The sequence below is a fragment of the Scomber scombrus genome, chromosome 19, assembly GCF_963691925.1.
Source record: "Scomber scombrus chromosome 19, fScoSco1.1, whole genome shotgun sequence".
Lineage (NCBI taxonomy): Eukaryota > Metazoa > Chordata > Actinopteri > Scombriformes > Scombridae > Scomber > Scomber scombrus.
In genome coordinates, this window is record NC_084988.1 from 8,451,191 (window position 1) to 8,465,973 (window position 14,783).

General features: G+C 41.7%; 1 protein-coding gene across 1 annotated transcript; it reads right to left on the minus strand.

The window, feature by feature from the left end:
* Positions 1-1,846: 1,846 nt before the first annotated feature.
* Positions 1,847-12,588, minus strand: plppr3a (phospholipid phosphatase related 3a). Its single transcript, XM_062440574.1, has 8 exons — positions 12,508-12,588; positions 11,865-12,050; positions 9,457-9,586; positions 8,343-8,538; positions 6,848-6,905; positions 5,122-5,295; positions 3,356-4,195; positions 1,847-2,857 (listed from the first exon to the last, which is right to left on the minus strand). The coding sequence occupies exons 1-8, from the start codon at positions 12,586-12,588 to the stop codon at positions 1,847-1,849; spliced, it is 2,676 nt and encodes an 891-aa protein (XP_062296558.1).
* Positions 12,589-14,783: the final 2,195 nt, after the last annotated feature.

Below are 14,783 nucleotides of genomic sequence, written 5' to 3' on the forward strand. Positions count from 1 at the left end.
CTTAATTTTTTCCAATTCATTTGTGAATCGTTTAGTTGAAAAATATCTGAATGCCCATTACAAATTTTCAGAGCCAAAGAAGATGTCTTGAGATTGCTTGTTTCGTCCAACCAATACTCCAAACTATCCAAGATATCCAATTGACAATCATGTAAAATGGAGAAAAGCAGTAAACCTGTTTGAGAAGCTGGAACTTTCTTATCTCAGGTTATTTATATTTGGCTATTTGTTTAGTTTTTCATGTGAAAACAAGAAGAACAAAAATTTTAGAACCACTTTCTAATAAAGCACAAGGTAATCCTTGCAAAGGATAAGCGGGTGCAGATAATGGATGGAGAGATGAATAAATGTCTAAATCTGGAATTTTAAATATTACTAAGGTACAGCTAAATCTGAGGGTTTTTCTTGATCAATCAAATAGCCAAATACACCAATGAAAGTTTTTTTATGCCCTGGCAACCCTAAAGCATATATAAATGATGAGTAATAAAAAAGCAATTTGTTAACAAAGTTACAAATGCATTATTAGAGAGTGGTACCAACATCTTTGAAATGCCAACAAGTATAAACAGAGCAGTGGCAACTCAAGCCAATTACATGCATCAAAACAGCACCTGCTCGAGCCAATGTGCTTGTTGGAGCTGCACTACTGGCTAGGCAGCTTTCCATTAACATTCCCATCACCATTGTGATTTGCCAGAGGGCCAAATGCAAAGGGCTACGGAAGGAAGAGTGTGCTAGCATGGTTTGATAAACAAACGTTAATCTCTTTAGTGCTGCTTCAGGCTCCGTGGCAGGTTTTGCACACAGAAAATACGAGCTGGCTGCCTGACTCGTTGTGCTGTGCGGCCCAGCCACCCTCTTCAATTTAGGAACAATTCTCTTTCCTTTTCACCATCTCTCATGTTTACAGCAGTAATCCATTCAATGACGTCTATGTTGGGGTGCCCAACTGTGCGTGATCCTCCTTATACAACCCCCCTCTTCTTCTTCCTCCTCCTTCTCACACCCTAACAAGAAGAAGCGCTTCCTAAGCCGTCTCTCTCTGGTGGATACTGACAGATTTGCTTGCCGTCAAACATAAAAGTCCCTTTTTGGTTTGTTTATTCAGAGAGGGACAGACTCTCATGCATTTGTGAGTTGTTGCTAATATGCTTGAACCTGTGCTTGAACTCAACATTACTGCATTTTTCTTTTATTCCTAGCATTTGGGTGCTTTGAAACATGATTTATTCAGCTGGTTACAGGAACAAATTCTCTGTGTGTAATGATAGGCAACCTCAAACAGCTGCACTAGTTAAAGCCTGTAGTTGTTTTGTTTTCTCAGTCTTGTTCCCCCTCTCAAGGGAAACTAGTTTGAGCAAATCCCTGGCTGTTCATTGTGATACCTCTCTTTCAGCTGCAGCCTTTTCCCTTCTCTTCTTTTAATGTGTCTCGGACAAACACAGATGATGTGCATGCTGACACTAAAGGTGCAGAAGGGTTTTGAATTCCTCACCCTTATTTCTTTGACTCTCCTTTCTTCCCTTGTCTGTTCTTTTCCCAGTCAGGGCCGTTGAGCTGGCGCTGTGGGCAGTATGTGTGAGCAGGAGAAAAAAATAGATCCCCTGCTGAGTGTGTGTGAGCTGCCAGACCTCCCCATAGTCCTCCACCCCTGCTGCCTCTTCATCTCCAGCGTTTTGACTGAAGCTGATGTTCTGGATTCAGAGTCTTTAAACCTTTTCTGTCGTTTTTCAAAAGTAATAAGTCTCTATTCACCTTACTTCCTCTCACTGTCTCTTTCAGCTGTGTCTTCTGAAGTACAATAATTGATATGACAATGATGTCTGTCATCTTGCCCCTTTTACTATAACATCCTCTCATTCTGCATGGCCTTGTAGTAGTTCTCCTGCTCAGCATGGCTGCGGGCGGAGACAGAGGGCCGACGAGGCAAGGTGGAGGAGCGGGACAGCATCTGGTTGTGGCCGTCCATCAGTAAGTCAGGGTGGGGAGGAGGGGGCAGCATGCTGGAGCAGGATGGGTGAGGAGGCAGCAGCATGGAGGAGGGGTGTGGTGGAGGAGGCAAAGGGGAAGACGATGGCTGTGGAGGTGGGGGCATTTGACAGGAAGATGGGTGAGGAGGTGGGGGCATATGGGAGGAGGATGAGTGAGGAGGCAGGGGCATTTGGGAAGATGGGTGAGGAGGTGGGAAATTTTGAGAGGACTGAGGGAGGGGTGGTGGGGACATCTGAGAGGACGGGTGAGGAGGAGGAGGCATGTGAGAAGAGACAGGGTTAGGAAAAGGAGGCACCGGTGAGGAGCTTGGGTGTGGAGGAGGTGGCAATGGAGAAGAAGACGAGTGAGGAGGTGGTGGTGGAAGAGGGGATGATAACAGCTGAGGTGGGGGAGGGAGAGGGGAGGAGGAGGGGGGTAGAGGTGGGGGCGGAGGCTCCGGTCCACCTTCGCAGCTACCGCTGGCTGAAGAGGAGCAGACTGACTCCGTTTTCACTGGGAGTGTTCGGTAGTCCCGGTAGTGAGAGACATTTTCCTGACGCTGCAGCCTTTCACGGTGTTTGTCCCCTGTTGGGTCGCCACCCATCATGTTACCACTGATGGTGTTCCTCCACTCCCATGGCTTCCCATTACTGGCCGACACGCGTACCACTGGGTGGTGAGGGGCGTGAGCGTCGATGGTAACGATGCTCCCGCTGCCGGCGATGCTCCCTGGGTTGCTGCCGGTGCAGCTGTCTCGATCAGAAGGGATCCGGTAATAAGGTGACTCAGAGCAGTTGGACCCACCACCAGAAGAGGAGCCACCCTCTGATGTTTTAGTGGACGAAATGATGCCATGACCCTGCTGCTTCGACATGGCTATGACCTGCGGGATGGAAGAAAATCTCAGAATGTATCTTCAAAAGCATTACCCATGACACCATGCAACTGTGCTGATATAGCTTTGGTAGAGCACGTTTTCGATGTCAAGAATGACCTTTCAATCTCAAGAAATGGCTACTACAGAAATCAGTAAATCGACCAGAGTTGAGGGACTTATATTACAGTAAACATTATCCCACACAGAGGTTTTATTAAGATTTAACTCCAGCTATAATTAGTTTTTGAACACGTGAGAACATTTTATATTGGAAACTAATCAGGGAAATTGCCTCCTTCAGTGTTGTTCTGTTGTGCTTTTACAAACACAATAAATCATAGGTGTGTAGCGCACGCTGTTTGGCAGCTTTTAAATCTCTTCTGTCTAAACCATATATTTTCAGGATTGGCAGCATGCCACTTGATATTAAAGTATGACAATTTTACTACTCCAAGTAATGTAGTTATAATTTTGCAGAAATTCATTTTCTTATTTTTACCACACCTGAGTGACTCTTTGCTGGCTGGGTGGCAGAGTGGGCTGCGTGTTGGGCACACGGGGAGTTGACACTGCAATTGGCCCTGGTCCCGGCTCTTTCGGCCCCCCTCCCTCGGTGAGTGACAGCCACTTGGCTCTGGTCTTGGCACTCTTGGGAGAGACAGGAGGTGGCCGAGTGGCCTCCTCAGGGATGTGCACCAGTGGGGGTGCCACAGCCATCCTGGCTCCAGTTGGCGTGGCGGTACCCTTGTTGGCTTGCACCGTGGGATAGAGAGAGGAAGGCATCCCCATGTCACCTCCTTCACCCGCTGCTCCTCCTTCATCGTTTCCATCTCTCCCATCTGTTCCGTCCATACCCTCGTCCTCATCTCGTGAGCTCTGGCTGCGAAGCTCCACCGAGCGCTGCTTCCACTCTGTCACCAGCTGCCTAGATCTCTGGGGGTCAAAGGGTACGTGGAAGGTCATGTGTCGCTGTGTCACAGCCGGCTCGTCTGAGGGAGAGATAGGGCTGTTGCCATTTGCAACTCGAGGCAAGGTGTTGCTGAAAGTTACCATGGTTTCCTTGCCCATGGGACCCCGTGTTGCTAGAAGCTCCACATCCGCACTCGCACGTTTCAGGGAGGCCAGTGATGACTTCTCCCTCCTCACCTTACTGCGGGCTCCAGACCCCAGTGCTGCCCCCAGCTCCTCCCTGCTTTCTGACACCCTGGGAGTCTTCCTGTACAGGGAATCATGACTCCGCTGGCTCAGCACCCTCAAGCCATCCTTATGGTGGGCTGGGGCAAGTCTAGTTAGAGATGGAGCATCTTCCTCTGATGCTTTGAAGTTTCCCACTGCGTACACCGCCTGACAGAGGACAGAGGGACATAGGGAGTAGGGAGGAGAAATAAATGAGGAGACAGAAGTACTCAGCATGTTATAAATAAAGACTGGAGCGTGTAAATGTAATTTCTTTAATCTTTGGGAGGGGATAAAATAGATTTTCCTATTAGTGGGGAGCAAGTGCATGAATAGGCATCTCTCCTTCTTCTCCCTGTTAAATCTGAGGTCAGCATGAATCACACCCCCTCCACCCCTCTCTATGAATTCATCCTTTAATGACAGGAGGAAATGCTCTCCCTCTCAAAAAGTAAAAGACAAGAGAGAAAGAGAGTGAGAGGAGGAGGGAAGCGTGGAAAATGGCAGCGACAAGTTTTCTTAAAAACGAAGTGTGAAATTGTTCCAGAAAATTCTTATCGGATTATTCATTCTCTCTCCCTTCCCTTCCCTAATAGAAAAGGCTATATATAGCCTGCCAAAAAACTGCTGGGAGAGAAAAGTATGGAAACCACACAGTGAGGAGAGGTGATGAAAAAAAGGAGCATTTGTTAGCACATGCTGTGATAGGGTTAGAATAATACAATGGTACAATTCAGTCCCACCAAAACAACTATAACACTTTATTTAAAAAAAAAAAAATCTGTCATTCCCACCACTCTGCATGCTGACTGTTAAGTACTCCCTGGGGATAAAACAGATTCCTTAATGCATACAAACATATGCTACCAATCATTCCACACACTGAAGCCTGAAATAGGAAATCCATTTTAGGATAATCTCGCTTGCTTAGATGTCTTGTTACATTATCATGAAAGGAGTAATTATCTTGAAACCAGCAAAATAAATTAGGTTTACAGATTTCAGATTATACAGAGCATGAAAAGTTTGATTGGGAGGATAAAATCTATTGCTATACTTGTCATACACACTCTTGTACCCTTCGTTTAACTAACCAGGTAGACTCCGACGCCGGCTCCTATGAGGTATCCCACGTAGACATCTATGGGATGACTGCGGTGCTGAGTTATCTGTGTCAGCCCAGCGAGACCGGCTGCCATGCAAAAAGCAAACACCAGCAAAGGCTTCAGCAGCTTGGTCGTGCTGCTGATGCTGGCATTGAAATACATCTGTGGATAGAGAAGCCATACAACATTAGCAAAAGATGGACGGCGAGACATATGGAGCCTAAGGTGGGGATGTAATTAAAAATCATAATGATAAACTGCAGCAAAAGTTTCAACTCAACAGCAGAAGTAAATTGATAGTTTAGAGTGGTAAAGGAAAAATATTGAATTTTTCATCCTATACATCTTAAAGTTGGTTATTAAAGGAAAATTTCCAGTTATACACTTTCTCATCATTTTCTTGCTTCAGTCAGACACAAGGAGAGAGAATATATTTACACTTACATTCACATTCTCAGCATGCACACCATATTTCTATTATATAAAGTGGAGGACAGCCGAGTGACAGAAAAGCAGGCTTTGCAAAAATATCCATTTTAACAAGCTTGTCGATCTAGCACTGCACATACAAATTCTACTCTCCTTGAAGCAAGAAGGAAAAAACTGTCAGCGTGGTGACATTTTTCAGTTATTTCCGATGAAATTTAAATTTTTCAGCACTTCCTGAATTAATTGTCTGTCTTGTTATGGGATCTTTCTTATCATCCAAGTTTCGACAAATTTCTATTATTTCACTTTACTGTATTTTTTCCAACAAGGTTTTCAAGTGTAAATAAACAGCTTAATTCTTAAGTAAAGACCAATATTGAAGAGAATAAATTGTGTGCTGCATTGTGTTTGAGTTGCTGCACAACTTTGCAAAGACTACATAAGATATTGTAACTCTTGCAACATAAACAGCTGCTTTTTCTCCTCTCCTGCATTTTCTGTTATCAGATCTGTCTGCTGAGCTTTAATGAGCACACACTGGGCTCAGCGAGGCAGCAGTGATATGGCCAGTAGCTTGCAATAGCCATTGGCGGAGGAGGGTGCGGGTGTGTGTGTGGGTGGGTGTTACCTCATGGAAAAATGACAGTGCTACATTGCCTTACAGTTCACATACTACTGCGGTCAGCAGCAGACTCCAGAATGGCAAGAAGCTAGCCAAAACATAAATGGATATTACATTGAACGCTGAGATCCGACCTTAATAGGCAGTTCTTGTTATTTTTTTAATGCAAGATTTAGATGGCTCTTTGGCCTGAAGCTAATCAGCAATCCGGAAATCTCTCAGTGAGTAAACAGTATAATGCAATTGTTGCTTATGTGCACAGTGATTTCATTCAAGCGAGAAATCCTCTGATATGCAGAAACTAGTTTAATGTCGCCAACAGCAACTTTTTCTATGAGAAAATAAAAAGCATACACATACTTTTGAACTAATATAGTAAAGAACATGATCTAAAGAAATGCGTGAAATACAAATATTTTGAGGGTAAAGGATTGGGAATGTACTGTGAAAAAACCAAACAAACGAACAAATTATTATCAATTTTTTCACTGGTTTCCATTTTAAAGATACACTTAATAAACTCAAAAACAGAGACACACCCAATAAATCACACAAGCATGCAATGAGAAACACAAAAAGCACCATGCAAACATATGTGATGCAAATACATCATACTTGAGTCACACAAACACACGAGACAAGTAAGACACAGGAAGTGCTTACGGAGATATAGACAGCAGCGAAGCCAGAGAGCGTTGCATGCTGGGACGGAAATGTTTTCCTGAGGGGAGAGAAAAGACAGTTAGGTGTGAAAGAGTGATGTGCAGAGAGAGAACAAGGGAAAGAAACTGAAATTTACAACAACGAAAAAAGCTGTGTGTCAGTGTGAGTGTGCTTCTTGCCTCTTGAATAAACCAGAATAAAACTGTCACTGTTACTCTTGTTATTTGTGATGTTTGGATTGTATTTGACATTAAAACCTGTGTGGCTGCCTGAGTGTGTTTGTCAAGCTAAGCGTGTGTCCTTGGATGTGAGCATTAATAAACACTGTCAGAATACTATGAGGCATTTGTGGGAACATTAAGGGAGAGTGAGTGAGTTGAGGTCAAAGCCACTAATTTAGATTTTAGAGAAGTGATTAACATATCTCATTTAATTAACCTTTTTAATGCACTCATTTTGAGTGTGTGTTTATCCTGATGTCTTGCACCAGGGTGTTTACCCTCTCTCATTTTCAGGGCTAATTTGTGTGTGTTTGTGTGTGTGTATGTGTATTTGTCTATTTTTGTGAGGACCCATTTGAGTTTTTTGAAAAAGTTGTACATCTCTTTGGGGATCCAGTCTTGGTTTTAGGGTAAGGTTAGAATTATGTTTAGAGTAAGCCGTGATTGTATTAGAGAATGCATTATGTAAATAAGGGACCTTGCAAGTACAGTATATGCAAGTTCAAACATGCGTGCATTTGTAGTAGGTTTATTCCTCAACCAGATGTGTTTAGCAGTAATCTTTCCTGCCTTTGTGTGTGTGGAGCTTGTTTGTTTGTCTGACCTACAGTATGTCTGCTTGTTACACACTGTGCAGCTAAGGAGCATCTTTAAAGGACCAACCTTAGCCACAGCACCTGTTTGTGAGATGCTGCAGCTGGGCACAATGAGAATTTGTAAGGGTATTATGAGTCTTGTTGAACAAATAAACACTAAGAACTTAACCAAATAATGCATTATTATAAGAGCCCAACTGTTGAAAAAACAATTTTACTCCTAAGCTATTTTAATCTTCTATAATCCTATTCACATGCAAATTAGTTTAGCATTTTCATGCTTTCATTTTGTCATTTGGCAGACACTTTTATCCAAAGTGACTTAGAAGTAAAGCAAGACAATCAAGTTTTGATGTCTCCTCGTCTTCAGAACTAGTATGAAAATAGTCCTGCAGGATATGTAGCAGTATACTATGTAACTACTGTGAATCTATTTATTAATACATGTTCATTGGCATATCTGATAAAGCACATATTTGTAAGATATTCAACTGCATGCATAAATATGTATTTATATTAATAATATGCATATTTGTTGTTAGTGGTTCTGTGCTAACGAGCCAAGCAAGAGGCTGAGAAGCAGATAGCTGAGATGCGGTTGAATAAACTGATTCATTGTAAAGAACCCACTGTATATGTGCAGTCTTTTTAAGCTCTGTAAGTATATGCGTGTTTTACCTTGCTGACATAATAGCATACAGGTCTTTCCCCATGCATATGTCCTGTGTGACATAGGCATTGTTGTCACATGACACTCCTGGCACTGTGTAATTGGGCTGGCAGACAGTGAGGAAGAAGGGGGAGTGGTAACCAGTAGCTAACTGGATGACATCTGTCACCAGGGCTGTTGCCAGGAGACCGAATACATGAACACCTGAGGGAGAGAGAGGTAAGAGACAGAGATGGTGAGACGGTGAAGCAACCTTGGTAAATGATCTACAAGTCCCTGGTGGCAACCTCCAATTGAGCTGTTCATTTATGAACACCTGCAATTTTGAAAACAACATTGAATTTGCTCCAAAAAACAGAAATAACCACACAAGCCTTCGGTTTGTTACGTTATGAAGCTTTTCCAGACAGTGATATTTGGCAAGGTGAATTAATTACACTTTTCACTTGAAAGCTCAAAGTCTGCCTCAAGATATTTCCTGTGGAGCATGATATCATGCCTATTTCAATTTAAGTCACCCTTCAGTTAATGCATGTAATTAGCTTATTTATCTACTCTAAAAAGTGGAATAAAGTTTGGGGCCCAGCTGGTAAATGGAATAATTTGTGTGAGCCGAAACTGGTGTCCACCCTGAAAACAACATAATTATGTTACTTACTACTGACAGCAGCTATATCGACTCTCTAGGTAACCTAAGACATTAGGTAAAATATCAATAGGGACACATCTTCCGCTGTCCTTACTTTGAAGGATTAGTCCACTGTATCTATGACCATAGGCCTATTCATTTTATTCATGTTGACAGAGAAGGTTTGTTTTTGGATCATGTGATAGATTGTGGTTTTAGAGACCTACTCTTCACTTGCAGTATAATTGTCTGTGAAAATAATACTGTTTGACAAGTCATGTGGTTAATTAAACCCTACTGGACCCTGGTGCCAGTTACACAACAACTATTGCTTCGTCCATAAGCTGCCATCTGTTCTGTCAAATGTTCCTTGAGAAAACTATAAACCCTACCAACTCACTATTAGACAGTGTGGATAGGAATGTGAGCTTAACTCCTAAAACTCCCCATCCAAACCCCCCCCCCCCCCCCAAAAGATTGGTTGCTGGACGTACCGACGAAGCGCACAGTTCTGCGTAGGAAGGAGTTGAAGCTGCAGCCTCCGGCATTGATGCTGCTCTCCGACTTGGGACAAGTCTTCAGCTTGGACTGCATACAGTACATCAGGCCCTCTCCCATCATGATCTACAGACAAAGAGAAAGATGTAGGTAAACATTGAGCATGAGAGTGTGTAAAAAACAATCAAAACAGACAAAAATGTACACTTTTCTGTCATGTAGTGCACACTGTATTGGAAGGCACTGAGAGAAAATGTATAAAAAAAAGAACAAAGTAAGAATAAGAGAAAAATAGAAAAGGGACAGAAAGGAAAAAGGTAAAAAGTGCTGTTAATGATATCCATTTCTGTGATTGTGATCTATGATGAGAATGAGAGTGACGAAGAAAGAATGGAGGCAAGGTGCTATCGAATAGTGATCACTTCCAATCACAGTGATAAATGAGTGTTGGAGAGTTCGTTTCCATGCTGCTGATGGATTAGCAGTGTGTGTCTGTATGTGAGTGTCTATTGATTGGGTGGGGCGGTGCTGTGTTTGATGGTGTGTATTGGAATGTCAGGTGTGTATTTATCAGTGTGTCCATTGATTCTGTACTTCTGAGGGGAGATTGAATTTGCTTTGTGATTGTTCGAAAAGCTGTGCATTTGAGTATTTCGGTGATCTATGAATCTGTCTATACACAAGTGTGTCTGTATGTGCGTACCACTCCCAAACAATACCCAAACCCCCAGACACACATAAGATCGCTGATCCTCTGTGATTAAGATTTTATCCTAGTAACTCCAATACTGGAAGATTTTTATTCTTGTCAATATCTAATGTCAATATAACAATAGATTAAATTACTACACGTAGTGTGTGTTCAGTTAGTTGTGGAGCTTGCCAGAAATTACTTGGGTTTGAATATATAGCTACCCATGAAAGAACAATTGTTGTAACTTTTTGATGTGAAATTATTTCTTGTAAAATGATACTATAGTGAAATTGAAAGGATTCCCAAATCAGACAAATTGAAACATATGGATGTAGCAGCCGCATGACGGCGAAGGTACCGGAGTAACTTAGCCTCTGCAGCCCAGACAGAGAGGCAGAGAGGACCGATACACGGGCACGACTCCTGCAGCAATGGATATATCCTCTCATTGGACAAGACCTTTAACACTGACTACTACCCTTCAATGGGCACTTCAGCTGGGTTTTAAGTAACTTCTTGAGCACAACTTTTGACCAACATGTTTGATCAACATGGATGAACCATGACTGCAGATCACTACTCATATACTCATCTAAGGATTACGGACCACAACTTCATTATTTTTGAGTAAACATGGCTAAACAGCAGAATCCCCATAGCCATTGAGCTAACAGCTGCTGCATCCTCAGGACAGACACAACAGCTAATGACTCAGGTAATACCAGAGGGGCATGGGGACTGTGCATTTAATAACAAAGCTTGGTGCACGGACAATGCCATTATAGAGAGACACTGCTCTGTTAACCTAGAATATCTCATAATTAAGTGTAGACCTTTCTATCTGCCCAGTGAGTTTATATCAACTGTTGTGACTGAAGCATACATCAGGATGCTAAGGCTATGCTTGCATTGAAAGTGCTGCAGGCTGCCATTAGAAAACAACAGACTGCACACCCATAGCCCTAGGTCTTAAACAGTGTGTGTGTGAGTGTGTTTGGAGGTGGGGTATATGCTAGTAACCCCTCTACATAATGGTGCAGCTGTTTTAGGCCCACCCACTAAACCCTGAACACAGAGATGGTGAAATACTCCACATTCTACTACATACATAATCCTAAATAGATCAAAGTCTTTTCATATATTTTCAGTAATTATTTTCTAACATGCATGATGTGTTTCAAAATACATCTCTGGACATGACATTAAGGAATGCTCAACATTTGGCTTAAATCTGTGGTTATTTATGGGATCAAGTAGCCTACAGTCACTTTTGAGAAGGATACAGATTCTTGAGTGAGGGCTGATGATTTACAACTTTTGGCTGGTGTTGGCTATGTGTCAGAGTGTGTACATGTAAACAGTAAGTCTATTGGCTTGATGTTATTTCATTTCTTTGTTAATAATAATGTGAATTTGTGAAAACAAAAAGCGATCATGTCTGGTTATATTACACATTTTTATATTTCATCTTTTGGAAAATTTAAAGCATATTGTCTCACTTTTTAGAGAATTTGCCAATTGATCCAAAAGACATGACACTATTAATTCAGCAAAGCTAGCCTAACATCGCCCTTTAACACACCCTCAAACTGTATGCAGAAACATTACAGATTATTTTGTACCAATATGAAAGCATTCCTTTTAACTCTCCTTCATTTTTCATGGGGCTCAATCACCTACAATCTATCTAACAATGTGTGATGGACTTACAGATGCTGCGGGACCAGCGAAGGCCAAACTCAACAGCATCAACAGAGGGATGAGTTCATCACCGGTCTCCATGTAGGGCATGGAGAGGTCACGGTCATGGCAACGGAAGCCCACCATCGCCGGGGACAGCACATCTGTCAGCTCCAGGAAGTACAGGGACACCAAGGAGGACAGGACGATCGGGAGCTAGACAGCCGTGCATGCGCGTACACACACACACATACACACACACACACACACACACACACACACACACACACACACACACACATAGACACAAGGGCAAGGACAAAGCAAAGAGTGACTAGCATTTCATATTTGCTATTAGAAAAGGGTAATTTATCTAATGTTTTATCTCAAATCTCTTCATAGATAAACACATTCAAATACACACACGCAAGGGCAAAGGAGAAAGTGATGATGCCATTAAATTTACTCGTGAAAAACATCAGACTCTGCTTTCAATAGAGGTCAAATGCATCCAGATGCAATCAACACAAAAACTCAATATTGGTATGACTATAGCGGAAAGAGTGATTCAGCCTGTTATTGATTCAGTAAATGTACTGAGTCATGTTAAACAGGTGATGGTCCAGATCCAATCTACCCAACAATCCCACCACACACGCAAGCACTAACATACCTCTACAAAATAAAAACATGGCAGCAGTGTCATGCTGTCTTTGGGTGGTTTCTTCTTGGCTTTGTTTTTAGGGGACGTCATCTTGGGGTGGGACCAGTCACAGCCTGTTGGGATGACAGATTGCGAAGAGATGTCAGAGAAGAGTGTCAGAACACTTTCAGGCACTCCCACCCACAATATTTCTGAAAGCATCAAAAATATGTTCAAACTTCTGCCAGGCTTGTATTTCTTGATGGATGATGCAATCAAAAAGTTTTCAAAGACTGAAAGACTTTATATAGCGCTCCTGCACAATGTCTCACTTACTGCTGGAATAGTTATTAAATCACAATGTTTCAGTCTCTTGACTTTCATCAGGTATATGGGCAGCATTACAACACTTCCATACACGTATACTCATAGAAGCTGTCTCAATCATCCAATCAAAGGACTATAGAAATTAGATTAGTTTCTGATGAGCACCTTGAACTAACCCCAAGAATACATACAAAAAGCATTAAAAAGATTAGAAAATGTCAAATGACACAAAGGTAACAATGCCAATAAATCTTACAATACATCATAGCAACATTCGTATTACCCCAAAATTTTCCAAAGAGCAGAAAATAAATGAATTAAAGGCAAGAGTAGGCTATTGATATATCATAAATCTTACAGTGTTTATATTAGCAAAAACCATAATAAACCTATTCTATCAAAAAGTCAGAGAGGTCAAAAGTTGAAGTGCTGAAGTGTCAGTTTATCAAAAATCTCATACATTAAACATTAAATCTCCATCATGTGAATGCTTGGTGTTAGCTCAAGATGCTCATCAGTCAAATTAATTACTGTAGTCCTCTGATTGGATGATTGAGACAGTTCCCATGTGTATACAGTACCAGTCACAAGTTTGGACACATCTTCCCATTCACTTCAATGAGAAAGTGTGTCCAAACTTTTGACTGGTATATATATATATATATATATAGTGTTGTGAGTGTTGTGATGCTGTACATATACTTGATAAATATTCCAGCAGTCAGAGAGACAGTGTGTGGAAGAAGTTGTACCTTCTTCTGATGTACCCGTCACATATTCAGGTGTGAGGATATGTTTTTGAAAAAGATTGCAGACCATTAAAATGCTTTTAGTGCATTCATTTGAAAAATGTGACCTTATGTTAATAAACACTCAGGCAGATTAAAATGTATTCTGAGCAATTTTGTTATAGTGTTGCTTGGTAATGAGGTACATTATTCGTTTTTGCACACCCATACACAATCAGTAATTAGGCGTATAACTCTGCACATGCACATTTAATAACCACACTCTCTATTTTACTCACATGTGAAGGCTAGGTCATGGTGAATTCCTCAAACGGAAAAAGACTAAAGTCTTATTCAAAAGGAAGCTTTAACACTCAATTAATTCCTCCTTCTCACAAACTCCTCGACTTAAACAAATACATGCATCTTCTGGCATCAGTAACCTGTAGGCGAACAGAAGGCCTCAGAGAGTAAGAGCCAAGGGCCAAAATGGAAAACTAAACACAGTTAAATATTCACAGCTCTTGCTACAGCTCCCTATTTCTCCCCTTCTCTGCCTGTCTGCCTATCTCCACTTGTATGTCCTCTATCCAATTCTGTCCTTTTCCTTGTCCCAATTTACTTATCACTCTTTCACAATCACCTTCCATCTATCCTACCAGTCTGCCTTCATTTCACCCACATTTTTCCGCTCTACATCTCTCTCATGTCCCACTTTACCCCCAGTTCTCTATATGTTACTGTTTTTTTCGACTGATATCTCTGTTTTCTGTGGTCGTTTCAGTCTCGACTTATATATAAATTGCATACTGGCCGATATGATGAAAGCGAGGATCTAATTTTGCTCAGCCTCTGAGCTGTCAGTCTCTAAAACAAGCACTGAAACCTTGTTGGCCCTGTGTCAAAGAGCTGCTGACCCAACTAAAACGATGTTTTCAGAATGGGTTTCAGTGGAGAGCTTTGGCCTTTATCTTGTTGCATTCCCCTTTTTTAGGCACACAAATGGTCAAATATGAACATAAAAAACAACTAGTCTGAAGCTTCTAAAAATACCACCCATCACACCTTAAAAAAAGAAGCCATATTTGCTGAAAACTGCTGTCTGTCATCTTCTGCCTCTCTTTTCTGTCATTTTTGTCCTTTGTGCTGTTTTTTTTTCGCTTTGGCAGCTCTTTTTTTCACTTCTTCACTATCTCTCCAAAAATCCTTGTCTCTGCTTTCTCTACCTCTCTCCATCTTCCCATCTCTCTT